At 41.7% G+C, this 26,022-nt stretch overlaps 1 protein-coding gene across 1 annotated transcript in view; it reads left to right on the top strand.

The window, feature by feature from the left end:
* Positions 1-26,022, top strand: part of LOC311237806 (histone-lysine N-methyltransferase 2C-like) — a 159,001-nt gene that overhangs the window by 111,470 nt on the left and 21,509 nt on the right. The window contains 16 exon segments of the mRNA XM_084325783.1: positions 3,072-3,179; positions 3,766-4,084; positions 4,256-4,989; positions 5,223-5,510; positions 9,835-10,023; positions 10,872-11,036; positions 13,805-13,946; positions 14,177-14,303; positions 15,723-15,913; positions 17,251-17,363; positions 19,154-19,312; positions 19,679-19,760; positions 20,655-20,782; positions 23,404-23,487; positions 23,822-24,037; positions 24,223-24,362. Of these exon segments, the coding sequence (XP_084181909.1) occupies positions 3,072-3,179; positions 3,766-4,084; positions 4,256-4,989; positions 5,223-5,510; positions 9,835-10,023; positions 10,872-11,036; positions 13,805-13,946; positions 14,177-14,303; positions 15,723-15,913; positions 17,251-17,363; positions 19,154-19,312; positions 19,679-19,760; positions 20,655-20,782; positions 23,404-23,487; positions 23,822-24,037; positions 24,223-24,362 (3,185 nt within the window).

The raw sequence follows: 26,022 nt of genomic DNA, 5'->3' as shown, positions 1-26,022 counted from the left end.
GTTTTTTGCAAGACGTTCACAGAAAGTTAGAGGAACTAACTGCATTCTGTTTTATGGCAATAACGTTCAGGTTTGTGGGAGATAATCCCAAAAAATAAGAGAAATAAAAAAGTTAATCCAGAAGTCAGATGATTGACAGGGGCTGGTGTGAGCTGGGTAGGGTAGTTTTTCGAAATTCGAAAGCCCTGAGTCTCTTCCTTCAAAAGACAATACTCACTTTTGGCTGTGCCACTTCCTCTGTCAATATGCGCCGGTTTACGACTCAATGCCCTGAGATTTCTATAATCTTATATTTCACTAATAACAGTTAAAATCATTGGTAAACAAACGTAATGCTGAAAATATACACTTAATATACAAATTAAAAAGACATTAGCAACTTCAGAGGCCAGAGGGTGGGACATATAAACACATTTACTATCAAATAGCATTGTGAGGCTGAACAACAGGACCAATTGACTATACATGTGCTTACATTTTTTTAAATAAACATTCTTTCTTTAAATGGCTAAAAGTGATTTTGTAATTTTGCAACTGTGGGTCTCACAGGGTACTTTTCACCTTTGAAATTAGCGTGAATTGTAAGTGATAGCCAGCTAGTGTTTCAGTCATATCAATCATAACATAATGTTCAGACTTTGTTTGATAAATCGTTAAAAAAAAAAAAAAAAAAAAAAAAAATGCGGCATGCAGACGTTCCGGTTGGACAGATATAGAGGTAAACACAACCTTAATTTTGGACCTGACAAAATAATTATTTAAATGATTAATTTACAATCATAATAGCTTTTTGGGGCTAAAAGCAATACTTTTATTCCACACCTTTCTTAAAGTTCTGTGGATGTATTATTTTCTTTTTTATATATATTTGTTAACACTTTGATTGCCTAAGGCTAAATTCATGATATACCATCCCTTGCCAGCTCTATTTGTCTATGGAGAAGTTCCCCTTCTTTGCAGGGCTATAACTTTTTAAATTCTATTGCTAAATTGCCATTATTAGGGCCCATTCAATGTCCTATATGTATTGTTCAGGGTGTATGAACGTTAAACTTTTTCATTCACATATTCATACTAAAATATGATCTAAAGTATAAGTATGTTTTCATCTCTTTCTGCAGCTTTCTCCAGAACGTGATTTATAGCCCCAAATGCATTATATTGATGATCAAATACAGTTTGATAGCAATCGGCACGATATAAAAAAATCCAACTGGACGGACTTCTGGAAGTTACTACACGTCATCTGATGTTGACCGGATGGGCGAGGGGGCGTTTATAATTCCGTGGGCAGCGTTATACCATTCATCTAATGTGGGTCAAATGTTCATCATAGCAGTTGGTGTCGAACACGGTAATATTACACGCTAAAACTCACCCCAGTCTCCGCGGGCCGTTGGGCGATCAGTGTGGGGTAGACAGTTTTCCATTATGGGATGTCGAAATACCCGGTCCATTTCCAGGTTGTATAATACTATATACGTCCAAATCATGTTGTTTATCGAGTTATTTGCAACCGATCGATGTCCAGTGTATCAAGATGGAGTCCCGGGACCTATAGCGAGTGCCCGGAAGTAATATGGGTGATCAGCACTTCATCCACATAACTTCCTGTTTGGCGCTTCTGCCGATCGGCCACCAGATGGCGCTCTTGAACCGCTAGAGCATAGGTGTCAAACTCACGGCCCGCGGGCCAAATCCGGCCCGCCACGTCATTTGATGTGGCCCCCCAAGAGCTCAGGTAAAAAAAAAAAAAAAAAAAAAAATTTACATTAATATTGGGTTAAAAAATAGCAGTGTTAAAATAATTGTGGGTTAATGCGTTAATAAAGCTTTAACTTTGACAGCCTTAGTTATTACACATTCTTACACATACATGTATGTTGAACATCTGAGGTAACAAAGGAAAAAAGCCAAAAGCACTTACTCCTCAGACATTCTTTGACAATTTTACAGCCCAAAATACAAAAAAGATCCAGGCGGAATAGGTAACAAAGGGTTGAAAAAATATTGTCTGAACTGTCAGATGCAAACTGGCTGTGTGACATAACCGAGCATCTCGCTCAATTGAATAAGAAGCTGTAGGGACGCAAACAAGTCCCACCCAAAACTTGACCAATATAGTTGTGAACTGAGACAACCCTTATTTTGTTATTTTTGAGTACAGTTACAGTTGTGTGTTCATGCAGACACATAATAGCAATTTCATTACGAATTGAAAATGGGGGACCCTGATGTAAACAAGTCGAAAGTCTTTCTCTGGTCTGCATCCCCTTAACAATTGTGTGTATTGAGCTGTACTGTACTGTACCCATTCTGCAATCTGTTAATTAAAGTTAATTAAACTATCTTCCATTAGTTGGATGTATGGCCTCTGCAAGGTTGTGTGCAGCCATTTGTTTTTGTAACATCTGCTACATCTGTCCCACGTGTTCTTTGCAGCTCACAGTTGTTAGTTCTGCCCCTCTTGACTGTGACAAAAAGGTTTTGAGCAAACTTAATGTCATAGCTTGTATTTGATGATATTCTTCTTTGTTATTTACTTTAATGGTTTGATCATTGATTGGTGGAGTAATATGGGGTTCTGATAAACTAAAATTATTTGTTAAAATATCATAAGCTAACATATATTTTTACATTTATGCAAATGAATATGCAATATGTATAACTTGAATAAGTAATAAATACAGAAACACCATGTTTAACAATATGTAAATGTGTAGCTACATTTATTTTAGATTACATTAACATTTATACGGTCTTTGGCCCTTTGAGGGCAACCATAATGCTGATGTGGCCCTCTGTGAAAATGAGTTTGACACCCCTGCGCTAGAGGATTGAGAGGAGCTCAGAACTGTGTGTGAAGGCTGCGGATGGAAAATATGATTCCGATCACAGATTTTTGAAATATTGATATTAAAGACGAGTTACGGCGTCCTCGGCAACTTGAGCATGGCGGGGAAGGACGCCTAAACACGTTTTCGGCACTTAAAGTGTTAAGATATTATCAATATAACCTTTAATGTCATCAAAGCAGGGAAAGATGTAGACGTCTGTCTTCCTCTGTGCAGGTGAAGTTTGACGACAACAACCCGTTCAGCGAGGGCTTCCAGGAGAGAGAGCGGAGAGAGAGACTTAGAGAACAGCAGGAGAGACAGAGAGTCCAGCTCATGAAGGAGGTAGAACACTGTCTGTTTCTACAAATAGCTTATTCCAATGGAGCTTTTCTTTGTTCATATTCACAGTTCCACCCAAATAGATAATAAGATAAGATATTCCTTTATTGGAATCAGGCGTCATTGCAGAGGGGGGAGGTACTGGTATAGGCAGGGTAATAGAAGAAAGACATAAACATAGGCAATACAATTACATCTGAATATAAAATATGAGACATAAACAGTATACACAAAGGTGCAGATTAGTCTGTGTGCTTTATCAGTCATAATATACGTTACTATAAATATAGGCAATACAAATGTTTATCTGAATATATACATACTATGAATAAAATAAACAGTATACACAAGGTCATAATATACGTTATAGTCTGTGCAGGGTTTAGAGGTTATATATAACCACTAAATATAACCATATGTATCCATATAACCTTTTGTGAAGTACATTTTTGCCATTTTCTTTATACACATGTGTTGTGACTTTTACGTTGAATACATGATAGTTGTGTTGTGATTTCCAGGTTGAATATATGATAGTTATGTTGGGATTTTCTGGTTGAATACATGATAGTTGTGTTGGGATTTCCAGGTTGACCGTCACCGCGCTCTACAGCAGAGGTTAGAATTGGAGCAGCAAGGCCTGGTGGGGCCTGGAGCTGCAGTAGGAGCCATGCCCACACAGGGACCTCCCTCTGGGGCAGGGCCCTCACTGGGCCTTGGGCCTCGAGTAGGGCCTACCCCTAGGCCTGGGGCTGGCGTTGGGGGTCAGGCTGGTTCAGGGGCTGCCCCTGGCGGGGACAGTCTCTCCCAGATGCCCTTCTTCAGCTCAGAGCTGCCCCAGGACTTCCTCCAGTCACCCCCAACACCCAGAGCGCCACAGCAGCAGGGACCCCCAGCGGCCTCTCAAGGTAATTAAACAGACCATGGTATAGTCAGTGTCTTTCTAGTTCATGTGGAATTGTTTTCTTCTACTCTGACCCCACCTTGTTTTCTTCTACTCTGACCCCTCCTTGTTTTCTTCTACTCTTACCCCACCTTGTTTTCTTCTACTCTGACCCCTCCTTGTTTTCTTCTCCCAGGAGCTTCCTTTCCCCAGCAGCCGTATGGAGGAGGCCAGCTCCCACCTGGAGCTCACCCAGGCCAGGGGTTGCTGCCTGGGGCCGGAGCAGAGCGAGGCAGGCTTCTTTCTGGACAAGGAACATCTCCAGACCAGGCTAACCCTAACCTCCAGACCAGAAGCAGATATCCAGGCCCTGCTGGAGCCCCAGCCCAGGGGCAGGTGCGTCCGACTGGGATAGGGGGGCCTGGGATGACCCCCTCCCGCCCTAGAAGTCTGGGTCTGGGCGATCTTCAACAGCGCCATCTGTTCGGACATGACTCGTCGTCGTCCTCCCCCTCTAATCTTCTCCCTCCCTCCTTCCCCTCCTCCTCCGGTGGCCCCGCCTCTCTCATCCAGCTCTACTCTGACATCATCCCCGACGAGAAACCAAAGAAGAAGAGGAACAGAAACAGGAAGAAGAACGGTGGGGATGATGTCATTGGCGGAGCCTTCACACCGCTGTCGTCACACTGTGTTGACATCACTGCTTCGCCCGCCCCGGCTGTCTCGGACACTTCCTCCTCGACTCCCACTCGAGCTGCCTTGGACCTATCAAGTCTGTGTTTCTCTCAGAGCTCTGCCTTTTCTGGCTTGGCTCCTTCATCAGAGTTGGAGAGGCAGCTGTCAGCTGGCTCTGCGACCCAGGAGGGAGGCTCTGCCCTGGGCATAGAGCCACAGCCAGGGACTCTGTCTAGACACACTCTGGAGGTCAAGGTGAGGAGTGGTCTAGTCATGATTTCACCCTCTGTAGCTATATCCCAAGTATGTCCCAGTTATTATATTATATATATTGTCATAGTCAGGATATGGTGTTTCCATGCAACTAGTCATAGACAGAATAATTCATATCTGAAAAACCACATACAATATTCACATGATACATGATATAAAAACTGCACACATGCTTCTAACAGAACCCGTATTAATGGATGATGTTGTTCTTTCAGGTGGAGCGGGTGGAGGGAGGGCCGTGTAGTGGAGGGATGAAGCAGGGCTCCAGAGGAGGAGCGATGGTGAAGACGGAGGAGGGAGGGAGCGAGGAAGTGTCCACTCCTCTCCAGGGAGATGGAGGGAAGGAGCTCCTCAGGCACCTGCTGAAGGACAAGAAATCCCCAGCAACCACCCCGTCGCCTAGCAACCAGGCCCCGCCCTCCCACCGCCAGCTGTCCAATGAGAGCATCCGGTCAGAAGAGGAGGGGCCAGTCAGGTCTGATTCCCATGGCAAAGACACCGTGGTAAGGAAGGTTTAGTGACACCCATGTCTGTAATACATTATAAACATACTGTGTTATATTCTGCTTATAACACTATGATTAGAGCACTTATAATTATAAAACTTGTAAAGATTCATAATGCTTTATAACATAAACAAAGTGGCCTGTTGGGATGTTAGATCCTAATGTGAAAAACTGTTGTTTTATATGTCTGCTCATTTTACCCTTGCTATTATTTTACTTATTTTTTTATTTCTACGCCCCACTATCCGCTGGGTGCATACTATGACCCTTATCATGTTTTGTAACAGATTACAGAAATTCAAGAAGCCTATTGGAACGTGAAGTTCTGATATGATTTGATTAATATATCTGCATTATTTTATCCCACTTTATGCTTTGCTCTTGCTGCTTGTTTTACACAGATTTTATGTCTTATTTCTTACTGTTGTAAAGCACTTTGAACTCAAGTTTTCAAGTTTCTTTAATAGTTGTCATACAGAAGTACAGAATACTTTTATACAAAATGCTTCTTACTGTTACGCTCCAGAGACTGTGTTTAGACAAGATAAGTATGAAATAAAATAGTATAGCATGTAAAATAGAAGTAAAAATAGAGGTCACAGTGTTCAGTATAGACATATGTACAATGTTCGATGCAGAATAGAAGTAACTGAGTTACCATACAATATACAATATACTATGCAATGTACTAATATACAATACTATATAGTGCAGAGCAGAAATGGGATGAGGTACAATTTAGGCACAATTTACAGTAAGGTGTACGAGTTGTAGTGCAAATCCTTTACCAATAAATATAAAGTGTAAAGTGTGTTTAGGTGTTCTAAAGTGTGTAAAGTGGGTGCTGCAGTGAGTTGTTTGTTTAAAGTGAGTGTGTGCGTGTGGATGTGTGTGCTGTGTGCATTTGATGGTTGTTGCATAGTGTTTATTGTTCGTTGAGCAGCCTGATGGCCTGGGGATAGAAGCTTCTTCTGAGTCTTTCTGTGCTCGCCTTAAGACTCCGGTATTGCTTGCCTGACCGCAGCAGTTCAAAGAGGCAGTTGTTCGGGTGGCTGGAGTCCTTGATGATTCTCTTAGCCTTCCCCCTGCACCGCTTGTTGTAAATGTTCTGGAGGGTGGGAAGCCCCCCTCCAATTGTGCGTTCGGCTGAACGTGTCACTCTTTGTAGTCTGCTACGGTCTTGTGCAGTGCTATCCCCAAACCAGGAGGTGATGTTGCCAGTCAGGATGCTCTCGATTGTACATGAGTAGAAGTTCCTAAGGATCTTCTGACTGACTTGGAACTTCCTTAGGCGCCTGAGGAAGTAGAGGCGTTGTCGTGCCTTCTTCACAACACTGTCAATGTGTGTGGTCCATGTCAAGTCCTCGGATATGTGGGCTCCGAGGTACTTGAAACTGTTCACTCTCTCAACCGGTCCGTCGATGCTGTAGTCCTTGACCCCCGACCTCCTGAAGTCCACAATCATCTCTTTTGTTTTGCTGACGTTCAGGGAGAGGCAGTTCTCCTGACACCACTGTGACAGATTCTCTACCTCTTCCAGGTAGGCCCTCTCGTCGTTGGCAGAGATCAGGCCCACCACTACTGTGTCATCAGCAAATTTGATGATTGTGTTGTTGTTCCGCTGTGCCACGCAGTCATGTGTGTACAGGGAGTAGAGGAGGGGGCTCAGAACACAGCCCTGGGGGGCCCCTATGTTGAGCGTGATGGATGAGGAGGTGCAGTTGCCTGCTCTTACCACCTGGGGTCTGCCCGTCAGGAAGTCCAAGACCCACTGGCAGAGGTCATAGTTCAAGCCCAGGTCCCTGAGCTTGGCTATGAGTTTGGAGGGGACTATGGTATTGAATGCTGAGCTGTAGTCAATGAACAGCATTCTCACATAGTTCCCCTGCCTCTTGTCCAGGTGTGATGCTGCTGTGTGCAGCACATGGGCTATGGCAGTGCTTCTCAAACTTTTTCTGTCAGGCCCCCCTTTGGCGGACCAAAATATCTTGGGGCCCCCCCCTCGCCCCAACAAAATAGTCATGAAATGGGCCATGTTTAAATTTATTGAAATAACACCAATATCGTGACCTTTCAAATTGACAACACCTTCCCTCGCGAGTGCCACCTTGCCTCGCTGTGAAACAGCACTGCAGAATGGTCAGCTCCCATCTCCTCACACAGCGCAGAGAACAGGCGCGCTTTCAGGGCTCGGGTTTTGATGAAATTTACCACGTTTATAACTTCTGTCAAAACCTCATTCAGCTCAGGGCTAAGCTGTCTTGACGCTGGCGCCTCTCTGTGAATTTACAGTGCATCCATTGCGCGTTTGGCGAGACCCCCTTGATGAGCGCCTGTAGCCCCCTCCTTTTCCCTGCCATGGCCTGCGCACCGTCAGAGCAAAAGCCCACACAGTTCTCCCATTTCAGTCCATGTTCTGTCAGGTAACTGTCAATAATTTTGAAGAGCTCATCAGCTGTCGCTCTGTTTTTGACATATTTGCAAAACAGCAGATCTTCACTCAGTGACTGGGAATTTACAAAGCGAACATAGGAAATAAGCAAACAGTCTTTATTGCTGTCAGTCTTTGACAAGGCAACACGCATGTCATCCTCAAGGCTCAACTCGGCCCTATATTTTGTTTTCAGAGCTGTCATGGATGAAAAGCCAGCTTCACACAGATATGTGGTGCTGAATGGTATCGACACCTTAACTGCTGCATCATGAGATACTTGGTACTCAGCACCACACTCTGAAACTAGCTCTCCAGGTGGTATCAGATGAGATTTCAATGAGTTCTTCCAAGAGTTTGGATGGAGATGTGTCGGGAAGCTTTGTCTCAATGTTGTCTGTAAAGTTTTTTTTTATCAAGAGTAACTTGGTGATCCTTTTCTGTGTTTTATTAAATAATGATTTTCAGATTTTGAGAAATGGTCAAACTTATCCAAATATGGTATTTTCATGGAGAACAGTGCAGCTGCAACAGATAGCACTTTAGTGTTAATTTTCTGTAATCCCAAAAAAAAAAAAAAAAAAATTATTATTTAATCTCAAGGCCCCCCCTGTCATGTCTCTGCGCCCCCCCTGGGGGGCGCGCCCCCCACTTTGAGAAACACTGGGCTATGGCATCCTCCGTGGATTTGTTAGGGCGGTATGCAAATTGCAGGGGGTCCAGGTTGATGGGGAGGGAGGAACAGATGTAGCCCTTCACTAGCTTCTCATTGCACTTCATGGCTATGGAGGTGAGGGCTACAGGGCGGTAGTCGTTGAGGCAAGGGGGCGTAGATTTTTTGGGTACAGGGATGATGGTGGACTTCTTCAGACAGGTAGGGATGATAGCCTGTTCTAAGGACAGGTTAAAGATGTCAGTGAATACCGGGGCCAGTTGGTCGGCACAGACTTTTAGGACGCGGCCGGGGATGCTGTCCGGTCCTGCTGCCTTCCTGATATTCACTTTTTTAAAGGTCCGCCTCACCTCATGCTCTGTTACCCTGAACACTGAGTCTCCATCAGCAGACCCCCCCCCCCCCCCCTTGCCGTGGCTTGTAGGCTGGTGTTGTTATTCACAGCCTCAAACCTCGCATAGAAGGTATTGAGATCATTTGCTAAGGAGATGTCACTGTTCAGTTTGACGGAGGTGCCTTTGTAATCTGTCATTGTTCTGAGGCCCTGCCACATACCTCTAGAGTCAGCCTGTTCAAACTGAAGTTCAACTTTATCCCTGTAATGCCGTTTTGCCTCTATTACTGCTCTCCTGACGTTGTATCTTGCCGTCTTGTGTTCTTCCATGTTGCCTGTCACCAGCCCGGTGTTGTAGGCTGAGGTGCGCACTTTCAGAGCCTCACGGACGGATTTATCTACCCAAGGCTTTTGATTTGGGTAGATTCTAATTGTGGTAGAGGGGATTGTTTCTTCTACCAGAGTACAGACAAAGTCAAGCACCGTTTCAGTGTATTCGTTAATATTGGCTGTGTTATCACGGAATACACTCCAGTCTGTGCATTCAAGTGCACAACTACAATCCCCTGTATGAAAGGTGCTATACAAATAAGGTTATTATTATTATTATAACAATAATCATGACACATTATAAAACACCTTATAATGTCAAGTATTATAATACTTCATAATTACTGGTCAACTCATGATTTTTTTTTTTGCAATGATCATAGTGTATTATAATTCTCATAGTTGTAATACATTATAATAATTTTGTATAATGTGATTATAACCACTATAAGTAGTTTTCAGTGTTGTTTTGATGTTAGGGTTGAGGTTATTATGTCATGGGTGTCAGTGTTGGTTAGATGTGAGGGTTGAGGTTATACTTCCTGTGTTTCAGCGACAGGGGAACATTGGGGAACCAGAAGCTGAGCTGCAGGGTGTGAAGAGGAAACAGCAGCGACAGAAGAAGCCTCCCAAAGCAGGAGCAGACAAACCGTCCTCTCGCTGCAAGAGGAGGAAGAAGGAGGAGGATGATGAGATGAGCTATTCCTCCAACACAGACACTCTGATGACTCAGCTCAAACAGGTAGAGCAACACAGACACTCTGATGACTCAGCTCAAACAGGTAGAGCAACACAGACACTCTGATGACTCTGCTCAAACATTTAGAGCAACACAGACACTCTGATGACTCAGCTCAAACAGGTAGAGCAACACAGACACTCTGATGACTCAGCTCAAACAGGTAGAGCAACACAGACACTCTGATGACTCAGCTCAAACAGGTAGAGCAACACAGACACTCTGATGACTCGGCTCAAACAGGTAGAGCAACACAGACACTCTGATGACTCAGCTCAAACAGGTAGAGCAACACAGACACTCTGATGACTCAGCTCAAACAGGTAGAGCAACACAGACACTCTGATGACTCGGCTCAAACAGGTAGAGCAACACAGACACTCTGATGACTCAGCTCAAACAGGTAGAGCAACACAGACACTCTGATGACTCAGCTCAAACAGGTAGAGCAACACAGACACATTCAAACACCAAGTTATTTACACAACTCCAAATACATGGGCTGTCCAAAAGAATTAAAAGCTAATTAAAAGCAAACTTATATGGTTCTTCAGTGCAAGGGTTCAATTGTGCTTGCATTCTTTCATTTATTTGCATCCATCTAAAAATGTTTGCACCTTATGGTGTTCTTGTTCTGTTCTTGACTTATTGTTATGTTTTCTTCTTGACTTGTTTAAAGAAGATCTGTACGGCCCATGGGGACATTAACGTGTGTTGTCGGGCCCTATAAATAAATTTGATTTGATTTGATTTAATTGATGACATAGATAATACAAATACATTGTCTCTCTCCCTTTGTCTTTCTCTCCCTCACATTCTCTCTCTCTCTCTCTCTATATATATATATATAGCAGTTGACCCTGTTGCCTCTGATGGAACCAGTGATGGGAGTGAACCTGTCTCTGTTCCCCCCGTACGGCAGCAGACAGCTGGACAGAGACAGTCGGCTGACTGGCTCCTTTGGCAATGCCTGCCTGGACGGGGTGACGGACTACTATTCTCAGCTCATATACAAGGTACTGCTACTGCTACTATTATTATTACTGCTACTACTATTACTACTAATGCTACTGATTGATTGATATTTTTTTTTTTTGTCTTACTTATGCCCAGCCCATATGGGCTTACAAGACACATAAACAATAAGTATATAGTATACTTAACAATAAGTATATAGACCAAGATGGCCACAAAAAAGAAAACATAACAAAAAAACAACTCAACATACAACTCTCCAGACTGCCAAAACAACTGCTACTACTATTATTACTACTAATGCTACTACTATTACTACTACTACTACTACTACTACTACTACTACTACTACTACTACTACTATTATTATTATTACTGCTACTACTATTATTACTACTATTACTACTACTGCTACTCTCAGCTCATATACAAGGTAATACACTACTACTACTACTACTCAGCAATTTTTTGCTATGTTTTCATTGTTTTGGGCCAGCCAACCCGGCCGACAAGATTCAAATGTAATGTGCCATATCATACACATGCGGTCAGAGAAATGCATAAAAACATGGTTAGGCATTGATCCATCATTGAACGGATAGAAATTTGACAGAAGGTATTACTGTCTGCGTGTTTAGAACCTAACATAATCGTGCCATTGCAGAAACAACAGCTTTGCGGATGGTAATGTATCTGTCAATTCCAAAAGATCATCCTCTCAGAACGGACACAAATATGGTTTAAATGGACACAGCGTCAACCCTGTCCAACAAACGGATACTCCTTATTGAAAATTAATTAAAAACTGACGTAGTCAGACAGACGCAATAGATCAATGTAATGTTAGTTGCAGCTTAGGGGAAGTAACAGGCAGGTGTCTTCAATAATGTTGAATGGTGATACATTTTGTGAATTAATTTGTTCTTTGATGTAACAATATCTTTGTTGGCAGAAGCCAGATGGACTCCTTTGGACATTACGTTACCTAACGTTAAATAGCAGTGTAGCTCATCCTGTGTACTTAATACTTGTTGCCTCGCTGAAATATTGGTTTGTTTTCTGGTTTTTTTCCGCTGGTACTGCTGCCTCAGCGTTTTCCATGTGTCCCTCTTGATTGTTAATGTTAGTAGTGTGGAATTTCGTATAAAAGGGACATCTGTTTACTGTAGCCGCAATCATAGAACTGGACCGTAACGTTGTTTTTTGAGATTGTTGTTGAACTTGCAAACGTGTGTGTCACTGCCAGAACAGGCACTCCCCCTCTCATGGCATGACAGGGCAGTAGTCTACTGTGCATTCAGTACCACGGCTGTAACGCACAACACACATCACATTCACAGTGTAATATAGAGATTTATTTTGCTGGCCACAATGGCCGCCAATTTAAATTTTAGATGGCTGTTATTTACTGGCTAATGGAATCTACTACTACTAATATTACTAGTACTACTACTACTACTATTTCCAGCTCATATACAGGGTAATACACTACTAGTACTATTACTACTGCTACTAATACTACCACTACTACTATTCTCAGCTCATAGAAGGTAATATACTACTACTACTATTACTATTATTAGTAGTATTACTACTACTACCACTATTCCCAGCTCATATACAGGGTAATACACTACTAGTACTATTACTACTGCTACTATTACTAATACAACTACAACTACTATTCTCAGCTCACATACAAGGTAATACACAACAACTACTACTACTACTACTACTACCTTTCTCAGCTCATATATACAAGATAATACTCTACTATTACTACAACTATTACTATACTACTAAAGGGCCGTTACTAGAGATTCATATCTCCGAACAGGGGGGGTTACATTAACATTTTACATTTAGTAATTTAGCTGACGCTTTTATCCAAAGCGACTTACAAGTTTTGTACAACAAGTCAGCAGGAAGGGTACAACTCTTATCAGCTGAGTAACAATGTTCATCATTGTGTTGAGTGCTACAGATCTAACTGTCATGAGTTAACTTATTACTGTATCTATTCCCAAGTCTTTGGCCAGAATTCCTTTCATTTTGCTGCAGCAAATGACTGGAACTCTCTCCAAAACTCCCTTAAACTTTCATCACTTCCATCATTTCATGTGTTTAAGCAGAAACTGCAACAGTCCCTAGCTGACTGTTGCACATGTTGATTTCCCTTCTCCTCTCTGTATTAAATGGTAAATGGTTATACAAAGCGCTTTACAATTTGGTCCTCACATTTTACCCATTCACTCACACATTCACACACACATTCATACACCGATGGCAGAGGCAACCATGCAACCTGCTCATCGGGAGCAATTAGGGCTTAAGTGTCTTGCTTCATGTATGTATGTAATTGTATTTAGTTGTTTGTTTGATGTGTGTTTTAATTATTTCCCATACCTCTGTGATGTATGTTCCATCTGTCTCTTACCTCTGTGATGTATGTATTGTCGGTCTCTTACCTCTGTGATGTATGTATCGTCTGTCTCTTACCTCTGTGATGATGTACCTTCTGTCTCTTACCTCTGTGATGATGTACCTTCTGTCTCTTACCTCTGTGATGTATGTATCGTCTGTCTCTTACCTCTGTGATGATGTACCTTCTGTTTCTTACCTCTGTGATGTATGTACCATCTGTCTCTTTTCTATTTTATTTAACTTTTTTTTGTCCCCTTTCCATGTTACCCTTTGAGGGGACCTTTTTTCCTGGTTAAATATAGGTACAAAAATTTAAATTAGTAGAATTTCTCCTGTTTGAACAACAACAACAAACATCATACCCTTCTCTCCTGGTCTTCCTCAGCAGAACAACCTGAGCAACCCCCCCACTCCGCCGGCCTCCCTACCCCCCACCCCCCCGCCTGTTGCTAGGCAGAAGATGCTCAACGGTTTTGCTACCACAGAGGAGCTAGCTCGGAAGGCTTCTGCTATCAGAGAGCAGGATGGTAAGATTATACTACTGATACTACTAGTAATAAACATAATGATATTAATACTAAAACGAATATTATGATTAAGATTATAGTGCTACTACTAATTTTGATCCTACTTATAGGACTGCTAGTAATCGTAGCTGTAGTAGTAATAATAATTACATTATCTGTATAAAAAGAATTGAACATTTAAAAAGTACTTTCAAATCTAATTGAAATCCAAAACGACATGTATTCTGCAGCAGTGAAAGGAGTGACTGGTCTAAAGCAGAAAGGGGAGGAGCTTCTGGCTTTAAACCACGCCTCTAAGATGGTGGATGTCCCTGCCTCTCTCCCAACTCCACCCCATAACAACCAGGAGGAGCTCAGGTAACAAGTTATTATAAAGACTATAGAGAACCACCATATAGTTATTACGAAGAAGATTAGAAGCTCTGTATGTTATAGGTTCTAAAGCACCAGAGTTATTATAAAGAAGACTAGAAGCTCTGTATGCTATAGGTTCTAAATGGCAGTAATGAAATACATCCACGGCCTACAGAGCCACAAATACATGCAGAGAAATTGAATCACTATCCATCCATTGAATCACTATGCATCCATGAGACGACATTTACTATGAAATATACAAAGAAAGTTCACTCCTACAATCTGGAACTGAAAAGTTCCAGACAATCCTTCTCTGATATTATCAACAAAAACATCAATGCACTCTATTTTCCACTGTTGATACAGTAGGCTGACTAAACCCCCGCTACAAATTCAAGATGTCAAGAGGTTTATTTAGCCCCTGGTCTGCTTCCGCTGTCAAATTATCTGCTTCCACTGTCAAATGTGACCCGGCACAGTCTAACCCGTCTTGTTAAGGAGCTCACGATTCCTCAGAAAAAACCCACATGTAGCGCAATTCAGAAATAGGTCGAAATGGAGATATTGCCAATTTTGAGTGCTTTGAAATGTTCTGTATCCTTATTTGCGACTTGTAAATGTTAATTATTGTTAGATTGTCCGACAGTATTATTTTCCTTGCTGTGTGAAAAAACTACAGTTGTGTCGGAGGGGATTGGCTAGGCTACTGGCTAAAAGTTTCTCTCTGGTGTCGGAGAGGAGACGCACAGAAATTAGAAATATTTCTCCGTTGCATAGAATAATTTACCCCAGCTTGCGCATAACGGAGTATAGAGAGAGGGCTCTACAGCAGAGGTCCCCAACCATCGAGTTGCGGACCGCTACCTGGCCGTGGATCATTTGGTACCGGGCCGCAAAGAAAGAATAAAGTTGTTTAAAAGGAAATGTATTTTATTTTCATTAGTCCTCCGGGTATTTTACTTTGAAAAATTGCCACTTCCGCCCGCGCCTTTTTTTTTCGTAAAATAAGTCTTATTGTGCTATAATGCTCCCCTTCGTGTAAAAAAGCTTGGGCTGTGGTTGTGGTAGAAACATGATCATAATCAGGTTTCTATGCACCTGAGTCTCCCGAACATGTAGCTATGGTAACTTTGTGCACCTACCCCCTACCAGTGAATGCCTCTCGCCTGGAAAAGGTGTTAGGTGGGGGAGTTCTGTATGTGATGTGATGATTTTGATGTGTTTGTGTGTGTGACAGATTAAACAATAACAAAATAATCGTTAGCTGCAGCCCTACTATTCATCCATTGAATCACTATCCATCCATTGAATCTCTCCTGTGGGCATTGAGTGCACTAAAGGCAACTTCAGAGGCTTTCGGTATATAAAGTAAATGTATGTATTTAAGGTAAATGTGGTCTGTTTGTGTTTCTCCTGCAGGGTCCAGGGCTCCTCAGCGGACAGAGACAGAGACAGAGACAGCCCGGACAGTTATGTCCCCTCCTCGTCTCCAGAGAGCTGTGTGGACATGGAGATCAGCAGATACCCTGACCTGTCCCACATCAAGCTGGAGGCCCTCTCACCCTGCCCTTCGCCTACAATACCCATCATGCCCTGCGCTTGGGGCAAAGGTAATTAAAGGATAAGATGTAATTCTATTTTTCTTTTGTTTTTGTAAACGTAGCCTATGAAAAGACCAAACCCAACAATGCATGTCTTCCTTTAAAAGTCTGGTCCATCCAGCCAACACCAGAGTAGAGCTCATATCCACAAGTCATACAACTGTCAACATAGCCTACTGTTTTTTATGCATTTATATAGCGTGTTGATCCAAAGTCCTTTACAACTTATGCCTCACATTCATCCATTCATTCACACATCCACACACCAACAGTGGAGGCAACTATGCAAGGTGCCAACCTGCTCATCAGGAGCAGTTATGGATTAAGTGTCTTGCTCAAGGACACTTCGACATGCTGCCGGGAGGAGCCAGAATCTAACCGGGAACCTTCTGATTACCAGGCGACCGCTCTTCCTCCTGAGCCACTGTCGCCCCACATAGGTGAACATGGTAGTTTTTCCCAGAATGATTTAATGAAGTGACTGGATCACCTCCAGTCTGCCTGAACTGTAACCACTTCTGAGATGGTCACTTTCACTGCAGTAGTAGTAGGGAAGAACTATGACACTGATGAACGTCTACATATCAGCCCAAGGTTGGCTGCTACACAATGAGGACATTTCTTCTCTACATTGTAAAAGCGCTTTGATTGTCTCGAAAAGTACAATATAAATGCAATGTAGGGATGCTCGATATTGGCTTTTTTACCGATACCGATATACCGATATTGTCCAACTCTTAATTTCCGATACCGATATAAACCGATATCACATTTTAATGCCGATATCGGCCGATAATATCGGTAGGCCGATAATATCGGACATCATTTCTATAGAAATGTAAAAAAATATATATAATAAAATAAAAAAAAATTAAAATAATTGAAAACCGATACAGATATTTTCCGATATCACATTTTAATGCCGATATCGGCCGATAATATCGGTAGGCCGATAATATCGGACATCCCTAATGCAATGATTCATTAACAAACTAACATAATGTTAACTGTACTAATGTTAGCTAACCAACACGTTGTACAAGGCAGTTAGCATTATGTTCGTTTGTTAATGCTAATGTTAGCTAGCCAACATGTTGTACAAGACAGTTAGCATTATGTTAATTTGTTAATGCTAATGTTAGCTAGCCAACATGTTGCCCAAAGAGTTTTATTATATATCTGGGATAAAATATAATACCAGCCATAGCATGTAACATGTTGCATGTAAAAAAAAAAAAAAAAAAAAAAAAGTGATGTTATGTCCTTCTCTTTACATAGACATCCTGTCCCCATGTGTCCTTGTTGTTGCTGTTTTTGATGTGTCTGTGTGTGTTTGTGTCCTCCAGGTTCGCAGGTGAAGCAGGAGATCAAGGCAGAGCCTAACCAGTTGGGACCGCCCTCCTGTTCCAGCGCTGGCCTGGTCTCCATAGCAATAACCCTTAACCCTCTTGCCGCTCAGGTCAGCACATAACAGAAACACACACATACACATACATACATAGACACACACAGACACACACACAGACACATACATATGTTTAGTCTGCTAGATGAGGTACTATCAAAGTCTGTATAGGGGGGAAAATAGGTACTCTGACATCACAGATTGAGGTGGTGTAAATATCAGCCACTAGGAGGCAGCAAACTGACCCATGTGTTTAGTTTTTTGTTTAAAGAAGGGTGAGAAATTGTTGTATGTGTATGTTTGTACAATGATTGCTTAACCTCTTAAGCCCGATCGGCCCAGTACCGGAGATTTATTTCACGTCATAAATAGATCAATACAGTCCGTATTAAGTAATGTTGCGTTTCTTTTTCAAATGAATACAACGTATATAGTTTCTTTACCTTTCTGTGAACGTCTAAGAAAAAAACGTGTGTGTGATGGTGGAGCTATGGACATTATACTAAAGTAAGTAACTGTACTTACAGTAGATTTCATTCACGGTCTTTGCTGCCCTGTAACGGGTGCCTGGTGGTACTAAATCCAGATTTAACTCTGCCATTGGAAAGAGGTGATTTGGCCCAGTCCATAGATGTGTGACTTGGCCATAATAAGGTAATTTATAGGCCTGATATTCTATATTCATATTTCAAATTGCATGTGTCCGGATGGCAGTACTGTATCTACAAAGAAATCCTGTAAATCATCTGTCCTGTGTTCATTTGCTTAGATTTTAGTACACTTTATGTCAATAATGTGCTGAATGAGCTCAGTGGCAATTTCTCACTTTAGGTCAATTTTAGCATGGTGTTATTCACCGTCAAAGATGAAAAATACTACTAATACTAATAATAATAATTTATATTCTCCTTTGGTTCATTACAATTTACTCAAGCATAGTAACAATATCGCTGACAGTGGAAATACATTCCCAGAGGTCCATAGATGTCCCTAGATACCAATAACATGCAAATGGCCTTTGTAAAAGAGGAGCAATCTTCCATTTACTTGGGTATGTACTTTTAGGCACATTTAGGAAAATATGGCTAGGGCTTAAGAGGTTAAAGAAAACAACCAATAAAAAGATAAGATGATAGGGCGGCTACGTGCCGTAGTGGGCAAGGCGCTCGCCACGAATGACGGAGACGCTGGGCTTGCCTGTTCGAGCCCAGCGCTCCACATTGCTTTCAGTTTAGCTGGTCGTTCATACTAATACACATTGGCCGTATTAGGGGGTGGGAAACTGATGGGTGGGGATCGGGCGTTGTGGACAGCGACTCCTACAGGTCGGTTGGTGCGCCTGCGCAGTAGAATCAGGAAGTGTCGGGGGCAGCGTGAGCCTCCCACGCGTTACTCCTCGCCACTGAGAGATCGAGCTGCGCAGGTGAAAAGATGCGACTGCTGTTACCTCAAGTACCGGAGGGGACTTGTGCTATGTATGACTTAGTCCACATTGCAGCCGGCTTGTGGGAGGCAAGAAACAGCATTCGTGACAGGGGAGGGTTGAATTGGATGATACGAAATTGGGATGGGAGAAAATATAGAAAATGGGAGAAAAAGTGGATAAAAAAAAATATATATGATGATGAGACATAAATTATAAGCTTGACTCAGCCTGTGTCCTTCCCTGTGTATCCCTGTCTCTTCCCCATGTCTGTGTCTCAATGCCTCTCTGTGTCTCTCTGTCTATCTGTGTCTCTCTGTTTCTCTCTGTTTCTACCCGTGTCCCTGTTTTTCCCCTGTGTCTTCTTGTGTCTCTCTGTCTCTGTGTGTATCTATGTCTTCCTGTCTCTTTGTGTCTCCAGAATATAGCAGGTGTGGTTGCGGCAGTGGCTGGTCTGCTGTGTGTTCCCATACCTCTCAGCTACCAGCTCAGCAGGGCGGCACCAGGCCCGGTCCAGCCAGTAGGACCAGAACTCTCCTCCCTGGCCCTGCTGGCTGGGGTCAAAGTTCCTCTAACCCAGGTTAGACTTGTCTCTTTATATTATAGGACTACTGTCTCTTTACCTACACATGTCAGATTTAGCCAGGCTTTTGGGAGCCAGACACAGCCAGACACAGTACTGCCCAGTTTGTAAACGTTTACTCTTTGGGTGTGAGGGGTAGCCAGGCCGGGAAGGAAATAATGTATGTACTACACCCCCACAAATGGGAGAAAGAGGGGCTGGAAAATAAATATAAAAAAGAACATAAATGTTAGCATAGCATATAACATGTGTGTGTGTCTCTGTGTGTGTGTGTGTGTGTCTCTCTCTCTCTCTCTCTCTCTCTGTCTCTCTCTCTCTCTCTCTCTCTCTCTCGCTCTCGCTCTCGCTCTCGCTCTCTCTCAGGGAGTGGACGCCAGGCTTCCTGTGCTGGGCTCCCAGCCAGTTAGCAGACTGACCAGACCGTCTGGACCTACTGCTAATGCTGGTTAGTATCTATTTATCTTTATACAACAGTTAGTTCCCACAAAGTCATTTGATTGGACAAGAGTCATTCTATGAGTATAACAGCACTGGTACTTTTAACTATACACCACCCCACTTTACAGGTGTTTTATTGAATCACATTAACGCTTGTTATCTATCTATCTATTTATCTATAATATATGTATCTATCTGTGTGTGTCTTTCTCTTCTCCTTCTATCTGCTCTTCTCTTATCTTCATCTATCTGCTCTTCTTTTCTCCATCTCCTCTTCTTTTCTCCATATATCTGCTCTTCTCTTCTCTAGAATAGAATGATAGAATAGAATAGAAGTACTTTATTGATCCCGATTGAAATTCAGCACCACAGATGAATAAGAATAATAGTATTAGTACACGGTCAGAGATATACATTCTAAAATATATATATTACAGTAATATACATAAAAAATTTACAGGAAGATATACAGGGATTTATACTGTTACTCTGTGCTGCTCAGTGAAACACAGTGAGGCGTTGTACAGTCTGATGGCTGTTGGTATGAAGGACTTCCTGTGACGTTCAGTGCTGCATCTTGGGAGTCTTGAGTCCCTATTTTCTCTCCTCTTCTCCATCTATCTGCTCTTCTTTTCTCTATTTGCTCTTCTCTTCTCCATCTATCTGCTCTTCTCTCTATTTACTTTCCTCTTCTCCATATATCTGCTCTTCTCTTCTCTATCTGCTCTTTTTTCTTCACTTTTTCCCCTCTGTATTGTCTCTCTCTCGCTCTCTATATTTATCTGTCTCTCGCTCTCTTTCTGTTTCTCTCTCGCGCTGTTTCTCTCTCTCCCCCCTCTCTCTCTCTTTCTGTTTCTCTCCCTCTTAACTATTCTAACAGTTTTGAATGCTTTTTGTCCAGGAGGCAGTGTGGACTACAACCAACATGGCGTCTCCAGCCCTGCTGCCAAGCCTCAGCGGTGTGCCCACTGCAAAGTGCTGGTGCTGGGAGATGCAGTTCACAAGACCACCAAGGATACTCTGAAACAGGTAGCTAGATAACATAACACACTGTTTTATAAAAGGTTCATTCTGCTTATTTTTCAACCTACAGTGTTGTCCAATGATCCATTCACCTCGCAGGTCATAGACTTGCTAGGGCTATCCCGATACTGTGCTCATATACTTGTAAAACCACTCCGATACTATTACTCTGTACCATGGTTGTTCAGGAAAACTCAAAATTGTTATATTTTTATATTATTTATATACATTTTACTTAAAATGTCAGCAACAGCATCATGTTGTATATTTAATTTGTTACAGTCAGAAAGTGAGGAACATCTGATGAAAATAAAACATGTTTTCAAAGTCATTGTTAGAACTTAAATGGTATTATTAACCTCTTATCCATCGGGCAAGCATTTGGCTAGTTTTGCATAAAACGCCTGTCGATTGCATGCCCAAAGACATTTGCTATTTATTCTTGAACCACTTATAGCACATGCATGACTGGTCTCTTTTGAAAGGAAACATTCTGAATTTTCTTCCACAACAGGAGGAATCACTCTGAGTGCTAATGTAATAGAGTTACAGAGGTACAAAGGAACACACTGAAATAAAGGTTTACTTTACTTACGTCTGAATTTTCCAGTTCCAGCTGAGAGGTATGAGCTGGAAAACACAATGGGTCCATAGCCTGAAGTCTTATCTAGTACAGGTCCAAAGTTTATAACAATCCCATGGGAAATTAGTGTTTCACACTGTTTTTCTCATGTTTGTATCTGTAATAATTCAGTATGCTTATCCAAAATGGTCGTTGGGTCCAATACATTCTCCTTTCTCCTTATTCTCTCCCTTTATCGTAGTAACCATCCCTCATGTAAGATACCGTTCGCTCCAGAATTTCATTGGCTACAAAAACTGTCAATCATTTTCACCGTCAGAGGTGACTGGTCCATTCAGGGCCAGACGAAACCGGACATGGTCACTTGTCTGAAACTGATGCTCGTTGGTTGTTTGGTCTTGTAACCCGAGATTGGAAGCACGTAATAGGTTGAGTAAACGTGTTTAGTCCGTTACAGTGTTTAGTCCCTTGTTTGAGCCGAATCTGGGTTTAACATGATTTGTGGAGCTCCCTCTGGTGTTGTGATCGTGGTATTCACTGACCTTTGGGAAGTATTTGACATGTACATGGGTACCTTGGTCGTGTAGTGTATCTTGTAGACCAGGCCCATTGCAAGTTGCTGTACTCTGTCGTCTACTCTAAGCCATCCTAGGTTGTCAAAGTGGGCAGGGGTGAGGTGGGTTCTAGGAGTCAGGTCAAGCAGTAGTCTGACCAGTTTGTTTTGAGATGTTTGTAATTTTGTTTTTAGTGCCTTTGAGGTGCTTTGGTACCATGAGGTGCAAGCATAGTCGTAGTACCCTTGAATGAGTGCTCCTGCCAGAGTCTTCAGGGTATTCTTGTTTACCAGAGAGGAGATCCGGTACAAGAATCGAGTTTGTTGGTTGACTTTTTTATTACATTGGATGCCATTTTGTCACAGGAAAGATTAGCTTCTAGGATGGAACCCAGGTAGGTAATTTCATCTTTCCTTGTGACAATATTGTCATCCACTGTAACTGAGAAGTCGTCGGTCTTGCTGAGTTTGTTATTTGAACCGAAGAGAATGGACTCTGTTTTGCCCATATGTAATGTTAGTTTGTTATTGGCGAGCCATATGCAGATTTTGCCTAGTTCCGAGCTGAGGGTTTTTTCAACCTGTAACTTGTTCTTGTCAGAGACCAGCAGGGCTGAGTCGTCCGCAAACAGTTGCAGTCACAAGCTGACGACATGGCATTTGCATAAATTAGGAACAGTAGCTGCCAGTACTGCCTAGGGATGGGTACCGAATTCGGTACTTTTGAGGTACCGAACCGAAACATGTCGGTACTACCGAGTATCGAATCAAGTGAGAAACCGAATATTTTTTTTTTTTTTCTTTCTTTTTTTTTAATACTTTTTTTCTTTTTTTTACTTTTTTTTCATGTCAACGTTCACACGCACAATATATGCTTACCTAGGATTTGACTTGATTCAACAACAAAGCAGTCGGAGCAATGACAAGCCGAAAACTGTCGAAATTGTAGTTATTTGAAGTTTGGATTTTTTTTTTACGACTGAGGTAGGTAAATTAAATTTCTTGAGACTAAAGTACCAAAAAAAGGTACCGTTGGGTACCGGTATCGATTCACAGGTACCGGTATCGGTTCAAATGTGAAGGGTACCCATCCCTACTACTGCCACCTAGAGGCTCTGATTTATTCTCTAATGAGGTCACTGATTCCCATCACTCTTTCCACTAAGTGGCAGTAATGTGTAAAGTTCAGTGTTCAAAATAACAAAACCAAAAAAAATACCTTGTTTCTTTTTTTCTGAACATTCCAGCCCCCGGACTTGTCGGCATGATCGCCAGGCACAGTCACATATGAACAAAATGACTGTTTTGAAATGCAAATATCAGCTTTATATAGTTTTAGTTTATTGTTGGGTGTTAATTTAGCATGTTAGTTTCAACCCAGGTGAAGGTTGGAACAGATTTGTCAAGACCCCAGACGCAGTGTTTGATCTGATATCATAATGTTGTGTTATTATAATAACAATATTATTATTATTATTATTATTATTATAGGAGGGCGAGTCCAGGGCGGTCACCTCCCTGATCTTCTGCAGCAACAACTGCTATTCCCTCTACAACAAACCAGCCGACACCAAGGTACAGATACATAGCTATTAAATATATTTAAATAAATATACCAGCCAGATACATGCATATAAAATACATTTAAATAGAGCCTGACCGATATCTTGGCTTATTATTACCGTTATATCCATATCAGCATTTATTAAGTGCTTAAGTGTAGGGGGTGGGGCAAACATAGACAAATGAAAGCAAATCTCCCTATTACACCTATGTACTATATACACTGAGTACTACTATGTACTATACACACAGAGTTACGTTTATATTACCTGATTATCTCATCTCTTTCTCTCTCTGCTTATCTGTCTGTCGGTCTGTCTCTCTCTCTGTTTGTCTCTGTCTGTAGCCTGCAGTACCAGTGGTTGTAGAGGAGAACAACAGTGAGGGCGTCTCCTCTGTCAAAGTGCAGCACCAGTATAGCAGTAACATGTCCTCCATAGCTGTTCACTGTCTCCCTCAGCCCTCCTGTTCTCCTCCTCCTGCTCCCACCTCTCCTCCTCTCTCCTTCCCTCCTGCCTCTGCTCTCACCATGGACTCCAAACCCAAGACCGACAGCCTGAAGGTGGGTCTGCTTAATAAATAGAATATAATAAATACATGTTTTCTATTTATTTATTTCTGTTTCTTTGGTAGGGATGGATGGATACACTATTTGAGTATATAGTCTGATGTCATGAAAAGACAGATGGCGCAAACTGGTCTTAATGACCGACCGACCGGTTGATTGATTTGTTGGTTGTTTGACAGGTGACAGTGAAGCTGAAGCCACGCCCCCGTGCTGTCCCTGGAGGGGAGGAGTCTTCATTGATGATTTCATCATCTCGCCATGGGAAACGCATGAAGGGCTGTCGCTGGAGACGCTGGAGTGTTCACATCACCCTGCCCAGGTTATTATTATGATACTAATATAATATCACATCACCCTGCCCAGGTTATTATTATGATACTAATATAATATCACATCACCCTGCCCAGGTTATTATTATGATACTAATATAATATCACATCACCCTGCCCAGGTTATTATTATGATACTAATATAATATCACATCACCCTGCCCAGGTTATTATTATAATAATAATATAATATCACATCACCCTGCCCAGGTTATTATTATAATAATAATATAATATCACATCACCCTGCCCAGGTTATTATTATAATAATAATATAATATCACATCACCCTACCCAGGTTATTATAATAATAATAATAATAATAATAATAATAATAATAATAATAATAATAATAATAATAATAATAATAATAATAATAATAATAATAATAATATAATACCATATCACTCTCCCCAGCTTATAATATTATTATTATTATTATTATTATTATTATTATTATTATTATTATTATTATTATTATTATTATTATTATTATTAATAATAAGAATATAATATCACATCACCCTGCCTAGGTTATAATAATAATAATAACATATCACCCTGCCCAGGTTATATTAACACTTTGACTGCCGGAAAACGCTTAAAAGCGTCATTCCCGGCCATGCTCAAGTTGCCGGAGGACGCTTTACAGCGTCCTTATATCAATATTTCAAAAATCTGCGATCGGATTCATATTTCCCCTCCGCTGGCATGAGATCCACCAGGAGGACCCACTGAGCTCTCTGGCGGTTCAGGAGCGCCATCTGGTGGCCGATCGGCGCAATCGCCAAACAGGAAGTGCTATGGAGGTTGTGCTGGTCGGCCGTATTACTTCCGGGCACTCTGTTTGGCTACCGGGACTCGATCTCGACACAATACATAGCGATCGATTGCCAATAACTCGATAAACAACATGATTTGGACATATATACTATTATACAAGCTGGAAATGGACCCGATATTTCTACATACCATAATAGGTAAATGACTGTTCCACGCTCATCGCCCAACGGCGCGAGGAGGATACGGTAAGATTCAGCGTTATTTTTGATCGTATTCCATATAAACTGTTATGATGAACATATCACCCACACTAGATGAATGATATAACGCTGCCCACGGAATTATAAACGATCCCCCGCCCATCCGGTCATCATCAGATCATACGTAGATCATTCTAGAAGTACGTCCAATTGAAATTTTTTATATCGCCCCGATTGCCATCAAACTGTATTTCATCATCAATATAATGCATTTGGGGCTATATATCACGTTCTGGAGAAAGCTGCAGAAAGAAATGAAAACATACTTATACATTAGACCATACTTTACTATGAATATGTGAATGAAAAAGTTTAACGTTGCTACACAATGAACAATACATATATGACTTTGAATGGGCCCTAATAATGGCAATGTAGCAATAGAATTTAAAAAGTTCTAGCCCTGCAAAGAAGGGGAATTTCTCCATAGACAAATAGCGCTGGCAATCCACAGTCATTTTCCGGATTTCTGGCCGACACCCATAGTGTTAAAGTATTGAGACAGTGAGCTAATGCTGGTTTTTCTAGTCTAAGTATTGGATCAGTGTTTTAACATGGATGTTAGTAAGGACTGAAATCTTTAAAGATCTGTTAAAAGTCATATTAT

This window comes from Notolepis coatsorum, assembly GCF_963971535.1.
Source record: "Notolepis coatsorum genome assembly, chromosome: 12".
Classification (NCBI taxonomy): Eukaryota; Metazoa; Chordata; class Actinopteri; order Aulopiformes; family Paralepididae; genus Notolepis; species Notolepis coatsorum.
Note: the sequence above shows the minus strand (reverse complement) of the source record. Positions and strands in the feature narration are given on the sequence as shown.